At 40.5% G+C, this 17893-nt stretch overlaps 1 protein-coding gene across 5 annotated transcripts in view; it reads left to right on the forward strand.

Annotated features, from left to right (window-relative positions):
- CNTLN (centlein) overlaps window positions 1-17893 on the forward strand; it is a 284446-nt gene that overhangs the window by 194214 nt on the left and 72339 nt on the right. For all 5 annotated transcript variants that reach the window (XM_073345467.1, XM_073345462.1, XM_073345464.1 and 2 more), the window contains 3 exons: window positions 2801-2975; window positions 8551-8644; window positions 9340-9560. In XM_073345467.1, the coding sequence (XP_073201568.1) occupies window positions 2801-2975; window positions 8551-8644; window positions 9340-9560 (490 nt within the window). The remainder of the gene's footprint in view (window positions 1-2800; window positions 2976-8550; window positions 8645-9339; window positions 9561-17893) is intronic.

A 17893-nucleotide genomic window follows, 5' to 3' on the forward strand; every position in this document is an offset into this window, starting at 1 on the left:
GACTGTTTAACCTTCAGCAGAAGGTACTGCAGAAGCTGAAGGACCAGCTGAAATGATTGTGGAAATTTCCTTAGGAATAAGGTGATGAGGAGCCTTACAAAGAATATAGAAAATAAGGGCACACTAGGTCACAAAGCAAGTTAATTGCAGGGCCTGGAAGAAAACCTAGGTATTAGGATTTGTAGTTGATCTGTATAGTAAGCATTTTTAAACAGAAAGTACCTAGTTTAAAGGAGTCAGTAAACACTAATGACAGGTTTCAGAGTAACAGCCGTGTTAGTCTGTATTCGCAAAAAGAAAAGGAGTACTTGTGGCACCTTAGAGACTAACCAATTTATTTGAGCATAAGCTTTCGTGAGCTACAGCTCACTTCATCGGATGCATACTGTGGAAACTGCAGAAGATATTATATACACAGAGACCATGAAACAATACCTCCTCTCACCCCACTCTCCTGCTGGTAATAGCTTATCTAAAGTGATCACTCCCCTTACAATGTGTATGATGATCAAGTTGGGCCATTTCCAGCACAAATCCAGGTTTTCTCACACACACACACCTCTTTTTCCCAAAATCCACACACACAAACTCACTCTCCTGCTGGTAATAGCTTATCCAAAGTGACCACTCTCCTTACAATGTGTGTGAAAATCAAGGTGGGCCATTTCCAGCACAAATCCAGGTTTTTCTCACCCTTCTCCTCTCCCCAAAACACACACACACAAACTCACTCTCCTGCTGGTAATAGTTCATCCAAAGTGACCACTCTCCCTACAATGTGCAAGGTGGGCCATTTCCAGCACAAATCCAGGTTTTCTCACCCCCCTCCCCACACACACACACAAACTCACTCTCCTGCTGGTAATAGCTTATCCAAAGTGACCACTCTCCTTACAATATGTATGAAAATCAAGGTGGGCCATTTCCAGCACAAATCCAGGTTTTCTCACCCCCTCCCCGCCCAAAACACACACACACAAACTCACTTTCCTGCTGGTAATAGCTCATCCAAACTGACCACTCTCCTTACAATGTGTATGATAATCAAGGTGGGCCATTTCCAGCATAAATCCAAGTTTAACCAGAACTTCGGGGCGGGGGGGGGGGGGGGAGGAAAAATGAATTTGCAAATTGGAAACTATTAATTTAGGCTTAAATAGAGACTGGGAGTGGCTAAGTCATTATGCAAGGTAGCCTATTTCCCCTGGTTTTTTCCTCCCCCTCCCCTCCCCTCCCCCCTGAAGTTCTGGTAAAACTTGGATTTATGCTGGAAATGGCCCACCTTGATTATCATACACATTGTAAGGAGAGTGGTCAGTTTGGATGAGCTATTACCAGCAGGAAAGTGAGTTTGTGGGGGGTGGGGGGGGAGAAAACTTGGATTTGTGCTGGAAATGGCCCACCTTGATTATCATGCACATTGTAGGGAGAGTGGTCACTTTGGATAAGCTATTACCAGCAGGAGAGTGAGTTTGTGTGTGTGTGTTTTGTGTGGGGGGGAAGGGTGAGAAAACCTGGATTTGTGCTGGAAATGGCCCACCTTGATTATCATACACATTGTAAAGAGAGTGGTCACTTTGGATGGGCTATTACCAGCAGGAGAGTGAGTTTGTGTGTGTGTTTTTTGGAAAAAAGGGCGGGGGGTGAGAAAACCTGGATTTGTGCTGGAAATGGCCCACCTTGATTATCATACACATTGTAAAGAGAGTGATCACTTTAGATAAGCTACTACCAGCAGGAGAGTGGGGTGGGAGGAGGTATTGTTTCATGGTCTCTGTGTATATAATGTCTTCTGCAGTTTCCACATTATGCATCCGATGAAGTGAGCTGTAGCTCACGAAAGCTTATGCTCAAATAAATTGGTTAGTCTCTAAGGTGCCACAAGTACTCCTTTTCTTTTTAGTAAACACTAAGGAGCTGTACTTCAGATATTTCACTAAAGCTTAATTTAACATATTTGTCCTAATCAGCATTGCAAATATAGTTCAAGTGAAACAATAAAGAAGTATATTGTCATTATTATTTTGTATTTAAATGAGCACAGTAGTTTGCAGAACACAGAGTATTATATGTTTCCTGTCCCAAAGAATTTAGATTATAACTGTCACACAGATATACCCATAATAACAGATGAGGATTGTTTTTTGAAACTCTTAGATTAACAATGTCAAGGTTGTTGACCTTTGCCAAAAATTGACCTTTATTTTAGACATTTGTTATGCATCAGACCTTGTGTGATAAACAGCATGCATGTGCCTTATTAGTCAGACTGGGTCTTAAAATAAGCAGCGTGGGGTTATTTTTAGCTTTGTGTGTTTGTTTTTGTTTTTACACATTGAAGTTCAATAATAATTAGTTTTAAGAGGAAATACAGTATGTCTTTGGAACCAGGTCACAGGATTTACAATATACTGTAGCACAGCTTTTGATTATGTCAGCTTTCTGGTCTACAACAAAAAGCGCTTGTCACTAGTCTTGTGCAGCCTCTTGTAAACTATAATTACAGTAGACTATAGATGGAACTGTTCAAGTAGAATTCAGTAAAAATTGAAATTAGCAGAATTTAAGATTTCATTTGTGAAATGCTTGTTACAAATGTGTTATTTGTAGGTATTCATTAAATGAGTCAAATTAATATTTTCCAGATTATGCATTTTTCACCAACTGTTTTTAAAGTGCTTACAACAGTCCGCGTTTGTAATGTGTGTGACTAATCACGTGGTATATTTGGTGAACCCTTATTAGATATTTCAACTTTTTAACAAGGACATTGATTTTCCCCCCAAATATGCTATTTTAGTGACGCTGAAATACCAACTTCTGAAAGCTTGGGATCAATAATTATGAAAACAGTCCAAAACGTTGATTCACTAACAGACACAAATGATCAACAGGAAAAATATCAAATACAAGCTAATCAGATGGTCCACAATATTGCACATTTACAAGACAAGAGCCGACTATATCACAAAAAGGTACGGTATAACTTGTGCATATTAAAATGTATCCTATGATTTTCAAATAAGCAATTTTTAGTAAATATTTTTATAGGTTACAATACTTCAGTGTTCCTCATACTGAACTAATCAGTCTAGTGGAGCCATTACCAAAAATTTTACAGATTCTATTTAACTGAATATACACAAAATTAGATCTTGGAGAAATGCTTACTGTGAGATGTTGTTCAGTTCTTTATTGGAAGCTTAACATATAGCCAGTAGTCTGTTCCTTGAGAATCTCTCTAGCTGAATAATTTCTTAGGATGAGAATTGCCTATAAGATGTACTCATACAAGTAAACAAAAACATGACTCATCAATAACATATGAGCTAGCAAACATTTTATCTCAATCAATTTCAATTTACAAATTCTCAGTATTTTCAAATAAATTACCCTAGAATCATTATGACTTGTTTGCAATCTTGTAGTAGAGGGAGTGTTAGCTATTTCATTTTTGTTTGTCCGTGAACGTATAACTTGGGTTTAAGTTCTCAGTGGTACCAGTAGTCACTCTGACAGTGACTTTGCTGGACTTGCATTGTCAATTTAAGTTTTTTAGTTCTCAAGCATGCTGGGTTAGAAGGAGTACTGTTAGTGATAGGTGATTGCCCCCATAATGGAGACAAAAATAAATTTGCTATCCTCCTGGCACCACTGACTTTACACACACGTTTTTGCAGAAGCAAACATTGACCAAACAGTATTCCTGAGGCATCCAGGAGCCTGTTACTACCAAGTATTACCTCATACTAGGGTTTCTCACATGATATTTGATCTACTTTGAAGATTGATGCACAAGATCTGAGAAGTGCAGTTTAAAACATTCAGAATTGTTGATTTTGGTATTGCAAAGGCAAAACCTTGAAGTTTGGATTTTAGGCCACTTGGCTGCATTTAGTATTTGAACTATGCTTTTTGTCCTTATAGCTGCATTTTTGACTGCAATTTGCTTTTGTTTTGTCCTCTTGGATTTAATTTGAAGAAACAAAGGAATAAACATATGTAAAAATAAACAAACAACAAACCCATCAGGTGCTGCATTTAAAGTATTAATTTTGTGATGAAGAACAAAAGGAAGTAACCATACCTTTCTGATTGTCATAACTTGACTAATCTTTTCTTGTACTGTAGATCTTCGTGCAAAATTAAGAAATATCATTGTAAAATGTTCAGTACAACCAGGAGTACTTGTCTTGAAGATAGGTGCCTGGATTTTCAAAAGTGTCTGCCTATGCACCTAACTGCCATCAAAATCAGTTGGAGTTAGGAGCTTATGCACTTTTGAAAATACCAATAGGTACCTACCTACTTCTAGGTTCCTTTAAAAATCTTTCCGTGTCTTTATGGCATTAAATTATAAATTCCACGCTTCATGTAGTACTCTTAGCCCTGGTCTACACTGGGGGGGATTGATCTACGTTACGCAACTTCAGCTACGTGAATAATGTAGCTGAAGTCGATATACTTTGATCTACTCACCGCGGTGTCTTCACTATGGTGAGTCGACTGCTGCTGCTCCCCCATCAACTCTGCTTGCACCTCTCACGATGGTGGAGTACAAGAGTCGACGGGAGAGTGCTCGGGGGTCGATTTATCTAATCTAGACTAGATGCGATTAATTGATCCCCGCTGGATTGAAGGCTGCCCGCCAATCCAACGGGTAGTGTAGACATACCCTTAGGGTTGACAGACTGAGAGACATTGCCATTTCTGCCATCCCTCCTTTCCCTATCACCACATCCATGATATTTATTAGAGCTGAGTGGAAACCAGCATTTCCGTTCCTTAGAAAAATTCACATTTCCAAATTGGAAGAAAAAATTGGAAATGCAAAATTTTCCATTTCAGAAGAACCAAAACAGATTTTTTTTTTAAATGTCCAGCTTCCCAGATGGGCCCCCATCTCCTCAACAGCCTGCCTACTGGGGAGCAAGAGCTGGGAAAACTGGGATCTGGGGTGCCACTGCTCCCCAGCAGTTGGCTAGCCAGGGCTGGCAGGGAAACGGCCAGCCTGCCTGCTGGCAGGAATCTATCCAGCCTAATCTTGTCCTTGGTGATCTGATCACTCTTTGTCTGCTACAGCTTTCCTGTTCCTCTATTCTTGTGCCTTCTAGCTCAAGCCTGGGCACAGAGCTAAAAAATTCCTCTCACTGGACTGGGACTGCCCCGCATTGAACTCTTCTACAGCTGTAGTCTTTATGTATTTCTGTTCTGCATGGAAGATCATTGGATTTCTGACCTCCATAACTGAAGGGCAGATGGAAAGCAATGCAAGAGTGGCTGAAGGGTGGCTGGGCTCTCTTGAGTGAACCATGCACTGTGATTCTAATGCAAGAGCTAGCCAGGCAGTCTCTGGGGTGACTAGAAACACAAAAGTTTTATTGAAACTTGAATAAAAATCTCAGTCTCAGTGAAACTGGCTAGTACATGGGGACTGTTCTGGTAAAACAGGATAGTCTGGGTAAACCATGATGTCCTGGTTCATGGCCTGCAGGAATCTATGAGGGTCTCTTCAGATTCTGAAGAAACAGGCATCAGAGTCGTAGCAGCAGGCAAATTGACTTTATCCAGTGCCCCGTCTAGCAGACTAGCAACTGTGAAGACTAGTGTTGAGAAGATGGTGCCAAGAAGAAACTGGAATGGCACTGTCACTTATGTTGCCAGCATCAAAGCAAACTCCACTGCCATCACAGACACTGATACCAAAGCAGACACCAACACGTCTGGTACTGAAGACCGGCACCAAGAGGAGCTACTCTGAACACTAAGGCAGAGATTCCAGATGGAGCTCAGAAGCTTTATGCAAGGACAGACCATGAAAAGCCTCTGGAGAGAAATCCACCAAGTCCTGCACTGTGTTGAAGACTGGTGATAAGGAGCAGCCTACAAAGGAGGATGACTCTGATACTGACCCTGGATTCGGCATCAGACCCCTCATCATAGATGCCCATATCCGATGACACACTACTGGAAAAGCCAGAATCATCATCAGCACCGAGGCACCTGCCAGTACCCGGTACCGACCACAGCACTGTGAGCATTGTATTCCTCTGAACTGCCCATGGAGGAGATCTGTTCGTCCTGTCTGTTGCACTCTTACTTGAGATCTTAATGTCATTGTCTTGAAACTCACGGAGCCTCTTTTTGAGCCACTATTGGATTATTCACCTTATCCTTAAGATTGTCTTCCTTGGCATGGATGATCAGTGAGCTCCAGGCCCTTATGGCTAGACCTCCTTACACATCCTTTAATGGTGACAAGGTGGTTCAGAGACTATACCCTAGATTCCCATGTAGGGGGTCTTGGAGTTCCACCTAAATCACTCAGTTAACTTGTCAGTACTCTTCCCAAAACTACATTTGATGCCGGGTGAGAGAAAGCTACATACTTTGGAGGGTTCTAAAGTCTTGATTTGTTACACTGTCAGGACTAAATCTTTCAGACTGTATCCAGACCATCGAAATGCCTAAATCATTTAATCACAGAAGCTCTCTGAGTGGATCACATCTGCATCTCCACCTCTTACCGATTAGCTGGTGAGCTTCTCCATCCAAACGTCCAGGTGCGCACCACCAGGGCACAGGCATTTAGTTGAGTCTGCTTCAGAAATGTGCCAGTATCTGAGATCTGTAAAGCAGTGATATGGAGCAGCCCACTGAATTTCATTTAAACATTGTGCCCTTAGCATGGCAGCTAGGCTGAATGCCAAGTTTGGGAGAACAGTTTTTCAATATCTGACTGATACAGCTGATGCGTCTCCTTCCCACCATTCAGAGTGGATACTTGCCAGTCATCTACAGTGGGATCCACAATGACACATATTTGAAGAAGGAAGAATGGTTACTTACCCTACAGGAACTGTGGTTCTTAGAGATGTTGTAATCACTGTGGATCCTTTGCCCTACCCTCAATCCTGGGTCTTTGGAGTCCTCCACTAACATGGGCTGTGAATGGCAAAGGAACTGATGGAGGGCCACAGCTGCTCCATCCTTTGTGCCCCATATGGGAGCACAAAACAGACATTGCTATTAAAAAGTCTTCAGTCTTTCACATGAGGTGCTCAAATGGGATCCACACTGACATACTTTAGGGAAAATAGCCATCCTTTACTTAAAGTTACATAGGAAGCCAATGGCTGAGCTGGAAATGGAGCTCTGTTCTTTGTGGTAGTGGACAAATGAATCCAGTAGATCACAGTGCCTCTCATACAGTTATTTCAACTCTCTATCCATAGACCAAATGTAAAATGTAATGCTTACCTACCATTGTAAAGTACTTCAAGATCTATGTGAAAAATACTATGTAAATACAAACTCTTATTATTAGCCAGATTCTTTTAGATGGGACCACTAAGGCACAAAGAGTAATTTAGTTAGGAAGCTGTTACTTAGTAGGTTAAATGTTTTCTCTTGAGCTGAGAATCCTGGGTTTTAGTCATAAGTCTAACAATTAATTTGCTATGACTTTTTAGCATCTTTTTCCAACATTTGGGCTGAAAGGAGCTTCTGCACATACATGCATGGTTGTCGAAATTACCAAGACATTTTAGATTATTAGATTGGACTATAAAATTGGGCATCATTGTTCTCTGTATTAAATCTGTCTATTTACGGTCTGGTTATTTACAATTTAAGAAATATATAGTTCTTTACCTGCACAAAAGAAAAATTGCAAGATTTTGGAAACAAATTAAAAAACAAGGAATTCAAAAAACAAAACTTTGTTTCAGAACTGATTAAGGACTTAAAAGCAAGGAAATGAATAATTTCTTTTTTTAATGAATCACATTTTACCCACTTCTGTGCATGTATTGCTTATATTCCTACTGCATATGGTAAGCAACATTGTTCATCTTTCTACTTGTGTCAACTGAACATTGAACAGGTTATTAGCCTATTTAGATTAGAGTCTAGCAGTAATTATTTTATATTGAGATATTCTAGGGCTAATCTTTACAAGTGCATGCACCTGATTTAGGTGTAGTCAAACGCAGGGGTTGGGGATAGTGTATGCACATAGTGTTGCATGCTATTTTAGGCTGACTGTCTAATTTGGACTTTTGCAAAAGTGTATGCAAGCATTTGAATCTTTGAGCCATTATCTTGTTACTTAAATGTCATGAAAAGTGGGATATTGTAGGTCCTGAAGTATTAGAACCTCTTTCATCCTAATGATGATCGGTGTATATTTTATTTAGAATGGTACATCTCCCATAGCATCATACAGTGGTATTACAGTACACTGTTTTATCCCCTTGCTTATGCCATAGTTAGGAACCTATGAGAATTATTATCTTAGTGGGACAGTGTTCTTCTTTACCGTTTTTAAATGTTTTTTCCTACTCCCTATGGAAAGGAAATAAATCAGTACTTTTCACTATATTGTTGTTTGTCCACACTTTTGCATAGTTTTATTTATTTTAATTTTGCTTATTTGAGATGGGGAATTCTGACATTTATTTCCATACAAATCAGTAAGCTCTGGAGTGTTAACAGTAGATGTGTCAAAGTAGAAGCTTTTTAATCTTTGCGCTGCTGTTCTTTATTTAGGGCAACACACAGAACAAGGACATTGAAAAATCACATTCCCAAAGGAGGAAGATCAGTCCTCTCATAATAGCTCATCCATCAGTTATAAACAAAGGTAGGAATTTTAGATACATTTGGGGCCAGGTCATGAAAGAAAGAAAAAGATATGCAAGGGCTTTTGTGCGTGCCTAGTGTTTGCATGCAAGCACCATTACTCTGCACATACCCAATTATATGCTCTCTTAGTATTTGCCTATTGAAATGTGTCATATACCCATTTTAAAATTTGGTCCTTTATTTTAATGAAGTTCTATTCTGAATAGTGATTATACAAAATGGCATCTTCTTGCTCAGCTTATCTAATTTTTGTTTCTATCTCCAACCTATTGATTTTACTGTCTAAAGTAAGTTTTTGCAACTTTCTATTCCTTTTAGCCCTTGAGAACCAATACAGCTGTGAGACAGAATGAGCTTATTCTCATCTGGCTCAGACCTTAAAAAAATCTGTTAACTAAGCACTAATTGTACAATCTTTATTGTTGGTAATGCATCAGTGAGAAACTTGGAATCAGGTTTGACTTGAATTTGAATTTGCAGAGCTGGCAGTTAGAAAAAAACAACCCTTCGTATGTAACCTGAACCAGCTTGATCTGGAAGTCATTGAGAGACAATAAACATGGAACCCTATAAGCTGCTTTTAGCGTCATTTTTCAGATAGAAATACACTTTGGAAGGCTAATGAAAAACTAAAAGCAATTTAATAATTATGCCGTGACTTTCCAGTTTGGTGACCTGCCACTTTATGTTTAGTAAACAGAGAGAAAAGGAGAAATATTGTGATCCAGAAACTAGGCTGCTCTGTTTTATTGCGGGAACAAATTAAGTCCTTGAAGCAGCAGATAGCTGTTCTGCAGAACGCAAAAAGGACAGCGGTATCTTCTGTCAAAGAATTTAAGGAAGCCAATGAAAAACTAACATCTCAACTACATCTGGCTGATCAAAGACTTCAAACCAGCAGACGGACAATACAGGTAACTCTCTGGTAAAATGTAACAGAAAGATCACATTGCCGAAGTCTGACAGCCAAATTCACCCTTTGTATAATTCCATTGAATTATGTCAGAATTTAATTTATGATCTTACCTTGTTGTGGTCAATATTTTGATAGCGCATGTTTGCTAAACACATTACAAATGAGCATATCTTTGTTTTGAGTCAGTTATCACCTACAGCTGGTTATTAAAATAGAGGCCTCGATTCTGTTGAGCCCTAAGTGGGAGGAAGCATCCCTAAGGAGGTAAAATACTCTAACCACACCCATTCCTGTACAAGCACCAGTGATTTGGGGGATAGCTGACTAGCTTCAGATGCTGGAGCAGAGTGGAGCAGCTTGTGCTGTTTCCGTCCTCTTTGGTCAGGATCCAGAATCAGCCCCACATCTTTTTTTAATCCTAGATTTCTCTGTTAAATCTAGGATTTAAAAAAGGCAGTTAGAGAGCGGGGGGGGGGGGAGTTAGAGAACAAGTTTTTTGAAACTGGAAACTAGCAAACTGAAAGATAAGCTGCCATTTGGTTAATCTCCCCCACCCCCAAAATGCCAGCTTTCCATCTCCTTCTTTAGCCTTCTCTCCACTTCCTCCATACTCCTATTCCTTCCTGTTTTTCCTCATTCTCATTTTTTAATGTATATTTTGTGTTAATTTATATGAAAACTCCTCAGCTGGACCCCCTTGCTACTCATGCTGTAGTGACTGACCTGTCTTTTTATAAAGCTGATTCAACATTTCTGCAGTAATTGTCTCCTCTTGGTCACACAAAAATACCCTGCCTCCAAAATAACAGTGCTACAACAGATGGACTTGCTGGAAGGAGGCAGGCATTAAAAAAGAGAGATCAAATTTCATTTCTCTCCCTCCCTTCCCTAATCTTCTCTGAATTTTTCTATTTGCAGAGAAGGTGAAAACTATATGAAGACCAGTCCTTTTTTACTGTTTGGGGTAGGGGGAAGTACTAATTTCCAGAGGGGGGAAATCTCATTTCTGTTATGCCTTTTGCATAACTGTGCATGCATTATGAAACATATGTTTGAAATGTTCAAATACAGATGGTCCAAAGGCATATCTAATGATTAGTGGAGCTCTCCCTACCTCATAAGCAGTATCATAATGTAGAGGTTCATGGACTTATTATTTTCACAGGGAGTAACATGTAATGTAGATAGAACAGGTAATGTCGATCCAGATTTTGGATCGCCACAAGAAAGCAAACTGGGAAAAACAAATAAAAGGATGCCCATGTTGTATTGTCAGGAAACTGGAAAAAAAATGCACTATTGACATAAGCATAAATTATACCGGACCTACCAGGTCTGCTATAGTTAAGGTTAAGATCAGCTTTCTGTGTAAATGATGATTCTTCTAAGCACTCTGAAATCTGCATGCATAGCTGGCTTGTCTTAAAATCTGCTATGCCTAGTTGGGGTATGTGATAGAATTAGTGACCCAAATTTAGGGTCATTTGAACAGGAGGTTCCTGAGATACAGCCCTCACCTAAAAAAACCAGCTTTTCTTAAAGTTCCCAGATTCTACCAGCTTTTTTGTACACACTTAGGGTATGTTTTTTGTACACACTTAGGGTATGTTAAGGTATAGTCAGGCTCAAACCTATCCTCTCTTCCATCCACATACAAATCCCACTAACCGAGGTCCAGGGTCCCAGGACCCTGCAGGGGTACAGTGTCTAATCCCAGGTCAAGCCTTAATCCCTGTTTCAAGCCCTATTGCTCTGCAGTGTAGATGCAGCACCTCTTGACTTGGGTCTTGGGAGCCATCTAAAAAGTATCCCACGGGCCAACTTCCTTTGTCAAGAATCTTAAATCTACTCTATTGAAAACAGAAGCAACCACTCTTGATGCACTTCAGCAGCTCAGTGAGTCAGCATTAACCCTTCTTAGCACTGAGCTGTAAACACACAAGCACAGAGCCTTCTGTGGTTGCAGTGGAGACTGAACAGAAAAAGCCCTTTTCAAAGCATGCTGCTTCAGGGTCATGGGAACACAGCCTGATTTTGGTAAATCTCTGGTGCAAGGCTAGCAAAACTAGGAATGCCTACGTATACTAGCAAATAGCAAAGAACCTGACAGCTTTGCAAATTTACCAGACAATGCAGGAAGTTCAGTAAGTGGCTCAAGAGGGAGTACTACAAAACCAGGGACCAGAACAGCAATTTGGGCAACTTGTCAAAATCATGCCTGTTTTCTGAGGAGTTTCACTGGATGCTGGTTTCATAAGCCAAGGCAAAAGGTGGTGTGCAGGGTACCCCAGAATAATGGTGGAGACAGTAACTCCTTTTATGACAGTCATTTGGTGGGAATAGTGTCCCAGCCTGTCCATGACTGTAGACTCCTGATAGTTGAAAAACCCTGGCATCATGAAATTTTCCAGCGCAACCCATGTTGACATTCATAAATTGCCCTCTGTGGTTCACAAGGGCCTGCATAACAATGAACTTGTACCCTTTTTGGTTTCTGTGCTTGTTAGGGGAGATTTTGACAGCCCAGCAAAATGCCTAGGTCACCGCCAGTACTGGAATATTGATTATTATGCTTATAGCCAAAAGCAGCTGTAAGGCCTTTGTAGCAGCCTCAGCATAAGTAGGCAGGCCAGGAGAGGAGTGGGAGTGAGCACGACAATTGAGTATGATCCTGTGCCATCCTGCCTTGCTTCTTTCAAACTGCTGAAGTTTGCAGTTTTGGAAAGATAGGAAGTCTATCTGTATTTGACTTCTGGTGTATGTGGGCCGGGGCCCATGATACTGCAGACTCCACAAAAACACATCTAACAACTAACGACTTGAACAAAACAACTAACAACAAAAACAAATAATGACTTCAAACTTCTTGCGTAATGAACTTCTTGCGACATGGTTATTTGTGATTGACAAGCTATGTTACATTTTGAGCATAAAAAGGGAAAGAGATGTGAGTGATTTGGATTTGACCTTCTGGACATCTCTTGGAATCCTCAGTGACAGGTGGAGGGCTGGTCACCTGAACCTTGTCATTAGACCACTCAAGACCTTTTTAAATTGTGGGTAACTATAGATTTGGGGAGCTCTAACCATTTGCATATCTTTGTGTGCTGGAAATAGTAATTTTGGATAAAAGCACTTTTGGTTTGTGCCAATTTTTAGTCGGATGGATGGGCCATGTCCCGTTTGATTTATTTCCTGACACTGCCTCGCAAAGGGTAAAGTTACTAAGAGCTTTGGATTGAGAGAACCCCCAGTAACATACTCCTTGAAGAGGGCAAAGGAGTCCCATCAATGGCCCCAGCACAGTTTGGAAACTCCATTCTCTCAAAGCCAGCCTTTCAGAAATATCTTTTGTGCCCACCACCTTGGGGTAAACGGCACACCCAACCGCCTCAGAAACCTCTACCACCACTTAACATCCGATGAAGTGAGCTGTAGCTCACAAAAGCTTATGCTCAAATAAATTGGTTAGTCTCTAAGGTGCCACAAGTACTCCTTTTCTTTTTGCAAATACAGACTAACATGGCTGTTACTCTGAAACTTAACCCAGAGTTGACTTTCCAGTACCAAACTGATTTGCAATGGACCTATATCAGTCTAGGTTAGCCAGCTTCCAGACAGCTATAGCAACCCACTTCTGGGCTGGTAGGGGTGTTCTCATGCATGTGTCTTTATGCTGCTCACAGAGCTCCAGAAATGCAGCTTTCTTCATGCTAAAGTTCTGGACTCGCTGCTGGTTATCCCAGGCCTGCATGACGATGATGATCCCACTAGTCTGTGCTTGTGGCCCTGCTCCAGAAGTGCTGGTCTATATAGGGGGCATCAGAGGCTGTACTGAGTTTATTGAGAAGCATCACCCAGTTTGAGTCTGCCATGCCTGCATACTCCTCCTCCTTCTGCTCCATCGTAACCTGTGGCAGATGCCTTTGGTGTATTAGAAAAACGCCATCAAAATGGCCACAGTGCCTCACAAAAGCTCTGTCCATTTCCTGACACAGGAGTGAAAGCGCAAGCAAGAGAAGTTCTTCAAAAAGTGCCTCCTCTATGTTGCTGGCTCCAGTAGTTGCGAGTGCACTGACTGCAGCAGGCTGTATTGGCAAGCGGTTCAACCTTCCTGTAATGTGCAGGGTGGACAGTCAAGTTTTCCAACAGTGCACCATGGTGAAAGGGCTTGAGCAGCCACATTTTGGGTGGGTACTGGGGAGTCTAGGATGTGGTTGGTTTGACTCAGGTCTGCATACTGCAGTGTGGATGCCAGAGCCCTAGGTTCAAACCCAGGTTAGAAAAATTTTAACCTAGGGTTAACAATCTGTAAATAGCTTAAGTCCTGGGTTCTCTAACCCAGAGTCAGCTGACTCATGTCCCACTAACTCTGGGCTTACATTGCAGTGTAGACATACCATTAGCTTCTAATGGTTTAATGGGAGAGGAAGGGGAGGGGAATTGGAAATGGTGGCTGGGCAGTTCAATGTTGTGGAGGAGGGTGTACGGAAAAGACACACTAATCTCCTCTCGCCCGGTTAAAGTTACTGTAACACTATGTAATAAAACTTCTAGTTCTTGGGAGATAGACCATGTCTGAGATTTTTCTCACCAGCCCTCACATTCCAAACATTTCAAAGCACAAGTATTATCCCCATTCCACTATAATGAAGTTTACTGGGGGTGAGGGGTACTTAGGAATCACACGGCAACTGTGTAGTCTACTGGAAAAAACAGTGGACTGGGACTCCGCAAACCTGGACTCTATACATACCTCAGCCACTGGCCTGCTGGGTGACTTTAATCAAGTCACTTCACCTCATCTGTACAATGGGGATAATGATGTTTCTCTCCTTGAGGTCTTCTGTTGAAAAAGCCTACATTTATTATCAGTACCTGGCCACAATAGTATCGCAGCTGCTTCCCTTCATGATAATTACAACTGCCTAAATGACCATGAACTCCTGCCAGCAACATTTCTCTTTTTATTGAGAAGACTAGGAAATGCAATGGCAAGAACTTTGTTAATTCAGAGTTAAGGTTGCCAGGTGGTATCTTGTGCCATTCCAGAACACCAAGTTCAGTAAAACTTAGACTTGCGAAAACCAAGAAATAAAGAGTCAGGGTATTTCAAATTCTAACTTCTGAAAACTGAAAAATAAAAAGTTAAGATATGTGCCCACACAACCTTAACTCTGGACTGTTTGAGTGATGCCCCAATATGCCCATAACGCATACTTGCATTCTGTCTTTGCACTGAACAGGAGCTACCTACATCTGCCCTACACTCAAACACTTAACCTACTCCACAGAAAGAATACCCCATCTGTTAAATTTCACATCCCTTTCACAACCCCTTCACCTTTATGCCCATCTAAATGTTGACAGTACCTATGGCAAGAAGACCCCTGTGTCCCACTATTGACACTGTCTATACAATGCAGAACTGAAATGAGGCATCCTGGATCTTTCTGGATACACATGCACCTCTTTCCTTTGATCACACCTACTGAGGTCAGGGAGAGGAGCTCACCCCTTCTTTCTCCAAGGTACACAGCCACCTGATCACCTCATATCACAGTCGCAGCTCTTCTAGCTGCTCCAGCTAATTCCTCCACCATTCAGTATAGTTACACCTAACACAGGGAATGCAGCTGAAGTGCATGCAGATAATTCCTAGCACCTAATGCAAGCTCCAGGTGGTCAGAGTTAAGGTTTGCCTGGGCATATACCTTACCTCTTCATTTCCTGTTTTTTCACAGGTTTGAGTTTTGCTGAACTCTACATTCTGGAAGGGCACCCGTAACTCTAAAGTTCTTTTTGTCAGTTAATATGACCTTACTGGAAACAGTTTTTTCCACTGGTGCAGGGTGGAAAAAGCCTGGTCTCTCAACAAAAGCAATTTTCACCATGCTAATTTAGTTGGAAAACAGACAAATGACATGTTAGTCACAGGACCCCTTAACAGTTGGTGCACTCTGAGCAAACACATAAATGGCATTGCAGGTATTCAAGGAAAAATTGCATTACACATGTACGTTATTTTTTCCTTCTCAGCAACCAGTTCAAATTCCTTTTCTCACAACTAATTACTCTTGAGGTGCCATACAAGTGCTACCAAGTGGGAAATCCACATTTTAAGCAGAGGCTTGGGCTACCTGCCAAGTGAAAATTAAGGAGGTAAAGAATCTCTACCTCTACTGTCACTGTAGGGTACATGTATGTTTTAGAGAGAGTATGTGGTTCAGACAGATCAAATGACTTGTAAAACATATTTTTTGTGCTATGTAGAAAAGTTATCTAGAAGCTAATCCTCAAGGTATTGCAAAGGTAACTGAAGTTGTTTTAAATGCTGTCATCCATTTACCATGCCACTACTAACAATGGTGTTATGTTTTCAGTTCTTTACCCCAATATCTTTGTTATACTGGCTGCTGACATTTTCTCTTGAAGGTAGAAAGGGAAAAGAAGAACTAAAACACAAGGGAATAACCCATGAAAATGAAAAACTGAGAATGGTGGGTAGTTTTAAGGAAAATATGAATCATTTAAATAGCATCAAAATCGTTAATAGTCATATTTATAACTGTCTACATAATCATAATGGGCTGGAGTGACATATAGCATATTTGTGGTACTGGATTAAACTAAATGTTGTATCCCTGCATTTGTAAACATTAGCATCATGTACATGGATGAGAGAGCCCCATTGACTGAATTTAGCTAAAGAAAAAAATTCATTAATAGACATAGACAGATGTTTGTGCAGTCAGTACTTCATCAAAATCCCAAAGGAATCTAATGGTATAAGATCAGCTCTAGAGTTAAGATTTAAATGTTCCAGATTTTCATTCGGAGACAGATTTTATAGTTCATCCAACCTGAGGACTGGCTGGCATCAGTTGATCTCCAGGACTTATAATCTATCTATCGTTAGGAATACTAGATTTTAAATTCATTTATTCTTTTTAGATTTATAAACTCTGTGTAGCAATGCAGAGTTCATACTGTATTCTTTTTTCAGCAAAAACTGATCTCTACATATTTTTTGCAAAATGACTATAGGGTGACTGCACATGTGAGACTCAAAGTTTGCATTCTTGAGGACTCCCATAAGTAGTGAATCAAGACCTTCTGTTCACAAGTACAGTAGTTAAGCTTTGCAATCAGTGTTTAGAAATCACAGCTGGAGTTATTGCTTAATGTAGAAGTGATGGGATCTGATCTTTCCTGAGTTCCTTAGAAAACTGTCATGGAAGAATTATTGGCAAAATTCAGGGAAATTCTTTTGAAGAAGCTTGTTTTCTTCCTGCACCCCCTGTGTCTAATGGCAGTACTGAAATTTCTATCACCAGATGTCTGCTCATATTAAAAGACTTTCTGTTACATATAGAGGAGGAATTACAATTAGAGTTATGCAAAATGTACCATTTTCACAGCAAAAACTCAGACAAAAAGTATGTGGGATACAAAGGAAAACAATCCGATCACAATTTAAGTCAGTAATGCTTACCTTATTAGTGCTGTGACCCAACTCACATCCCATCTTGCTCAAATGCACCCCAGAATCCTTTGCGCCCGTTCCCATAGTGCTTCAAAAGTGGCGCCACAGGAATAGTTGCAATACTTTATGAGTTGCCTTTGGCATCTGAATAGTAATAGTTGCAAAGTGGCTGAACAAATCTGTTTCAGTAGAAGACCAGGGACTGGGAGAATGGGAACAAGCTTGCAACCCACCAGGCAACTACTGGCTATGCCTTTGGGGAGCACAACACAAAGGTTGAAAAGCAGTTCTTCAAGCATATTCTTCCAGATGTGTAACTGTTTTGTTTTGTTTTTTGTTTTTAAAAAAAGCCTCTGCATGGTATTGCCATTATTCAACCTAAAGATTTCCTGTGGTAGCATTTTAGAAAAAAACGTCAGGCTTGTCTTGAGCAATTCTACGTTCTCTAGCTTCCTTTGCCTAGCTCTTACTGTGCTTTTGTTTGATTCTTATTATGCTTCTCGAAGGTTTGTTGATTTGGTGAAACTTCTCAAGCATAGGAAGGAGGAAACATAAGATAGCGTAGAGAAAGGATTCTCACTTTAAAAATAATCCTCTTCTGGTTTGTGTCTTCCTTTTACTTATATATTTGCTTATTTTTATTTATATACTCTACTATAGCAAAGAGGTTCAAAGGTGCACATGCAAAATCAGTAACACAACTCCCTTCTTTACTCTCCTTATTGTGCTTAAGTTACAATATGCACACTGTGTATAACATCACCAAGTTTTGGAGATTCCTTAAATATCCAGTTACAATGGTGTTAATTAAAGCCTGATGGCCAAATTTGGACACCATGTAAACA

The sequence above is a fragment of the Lepidochelys kempii genome, chromosome 5 (genome assembly GCF_965140265.1).
Source record: "Lepidochelys kempii isolate rLepKem1 chromosome 5, rLepKem1.hap2, whole genome shotgun sequence".
NCBI classification, from domain to species: domain Eukaryota; kingdom Metazoa; phylum Chordata; order Testudines; family Cheloniidae; genus Lepidochelys; species Lepidochelys kempii.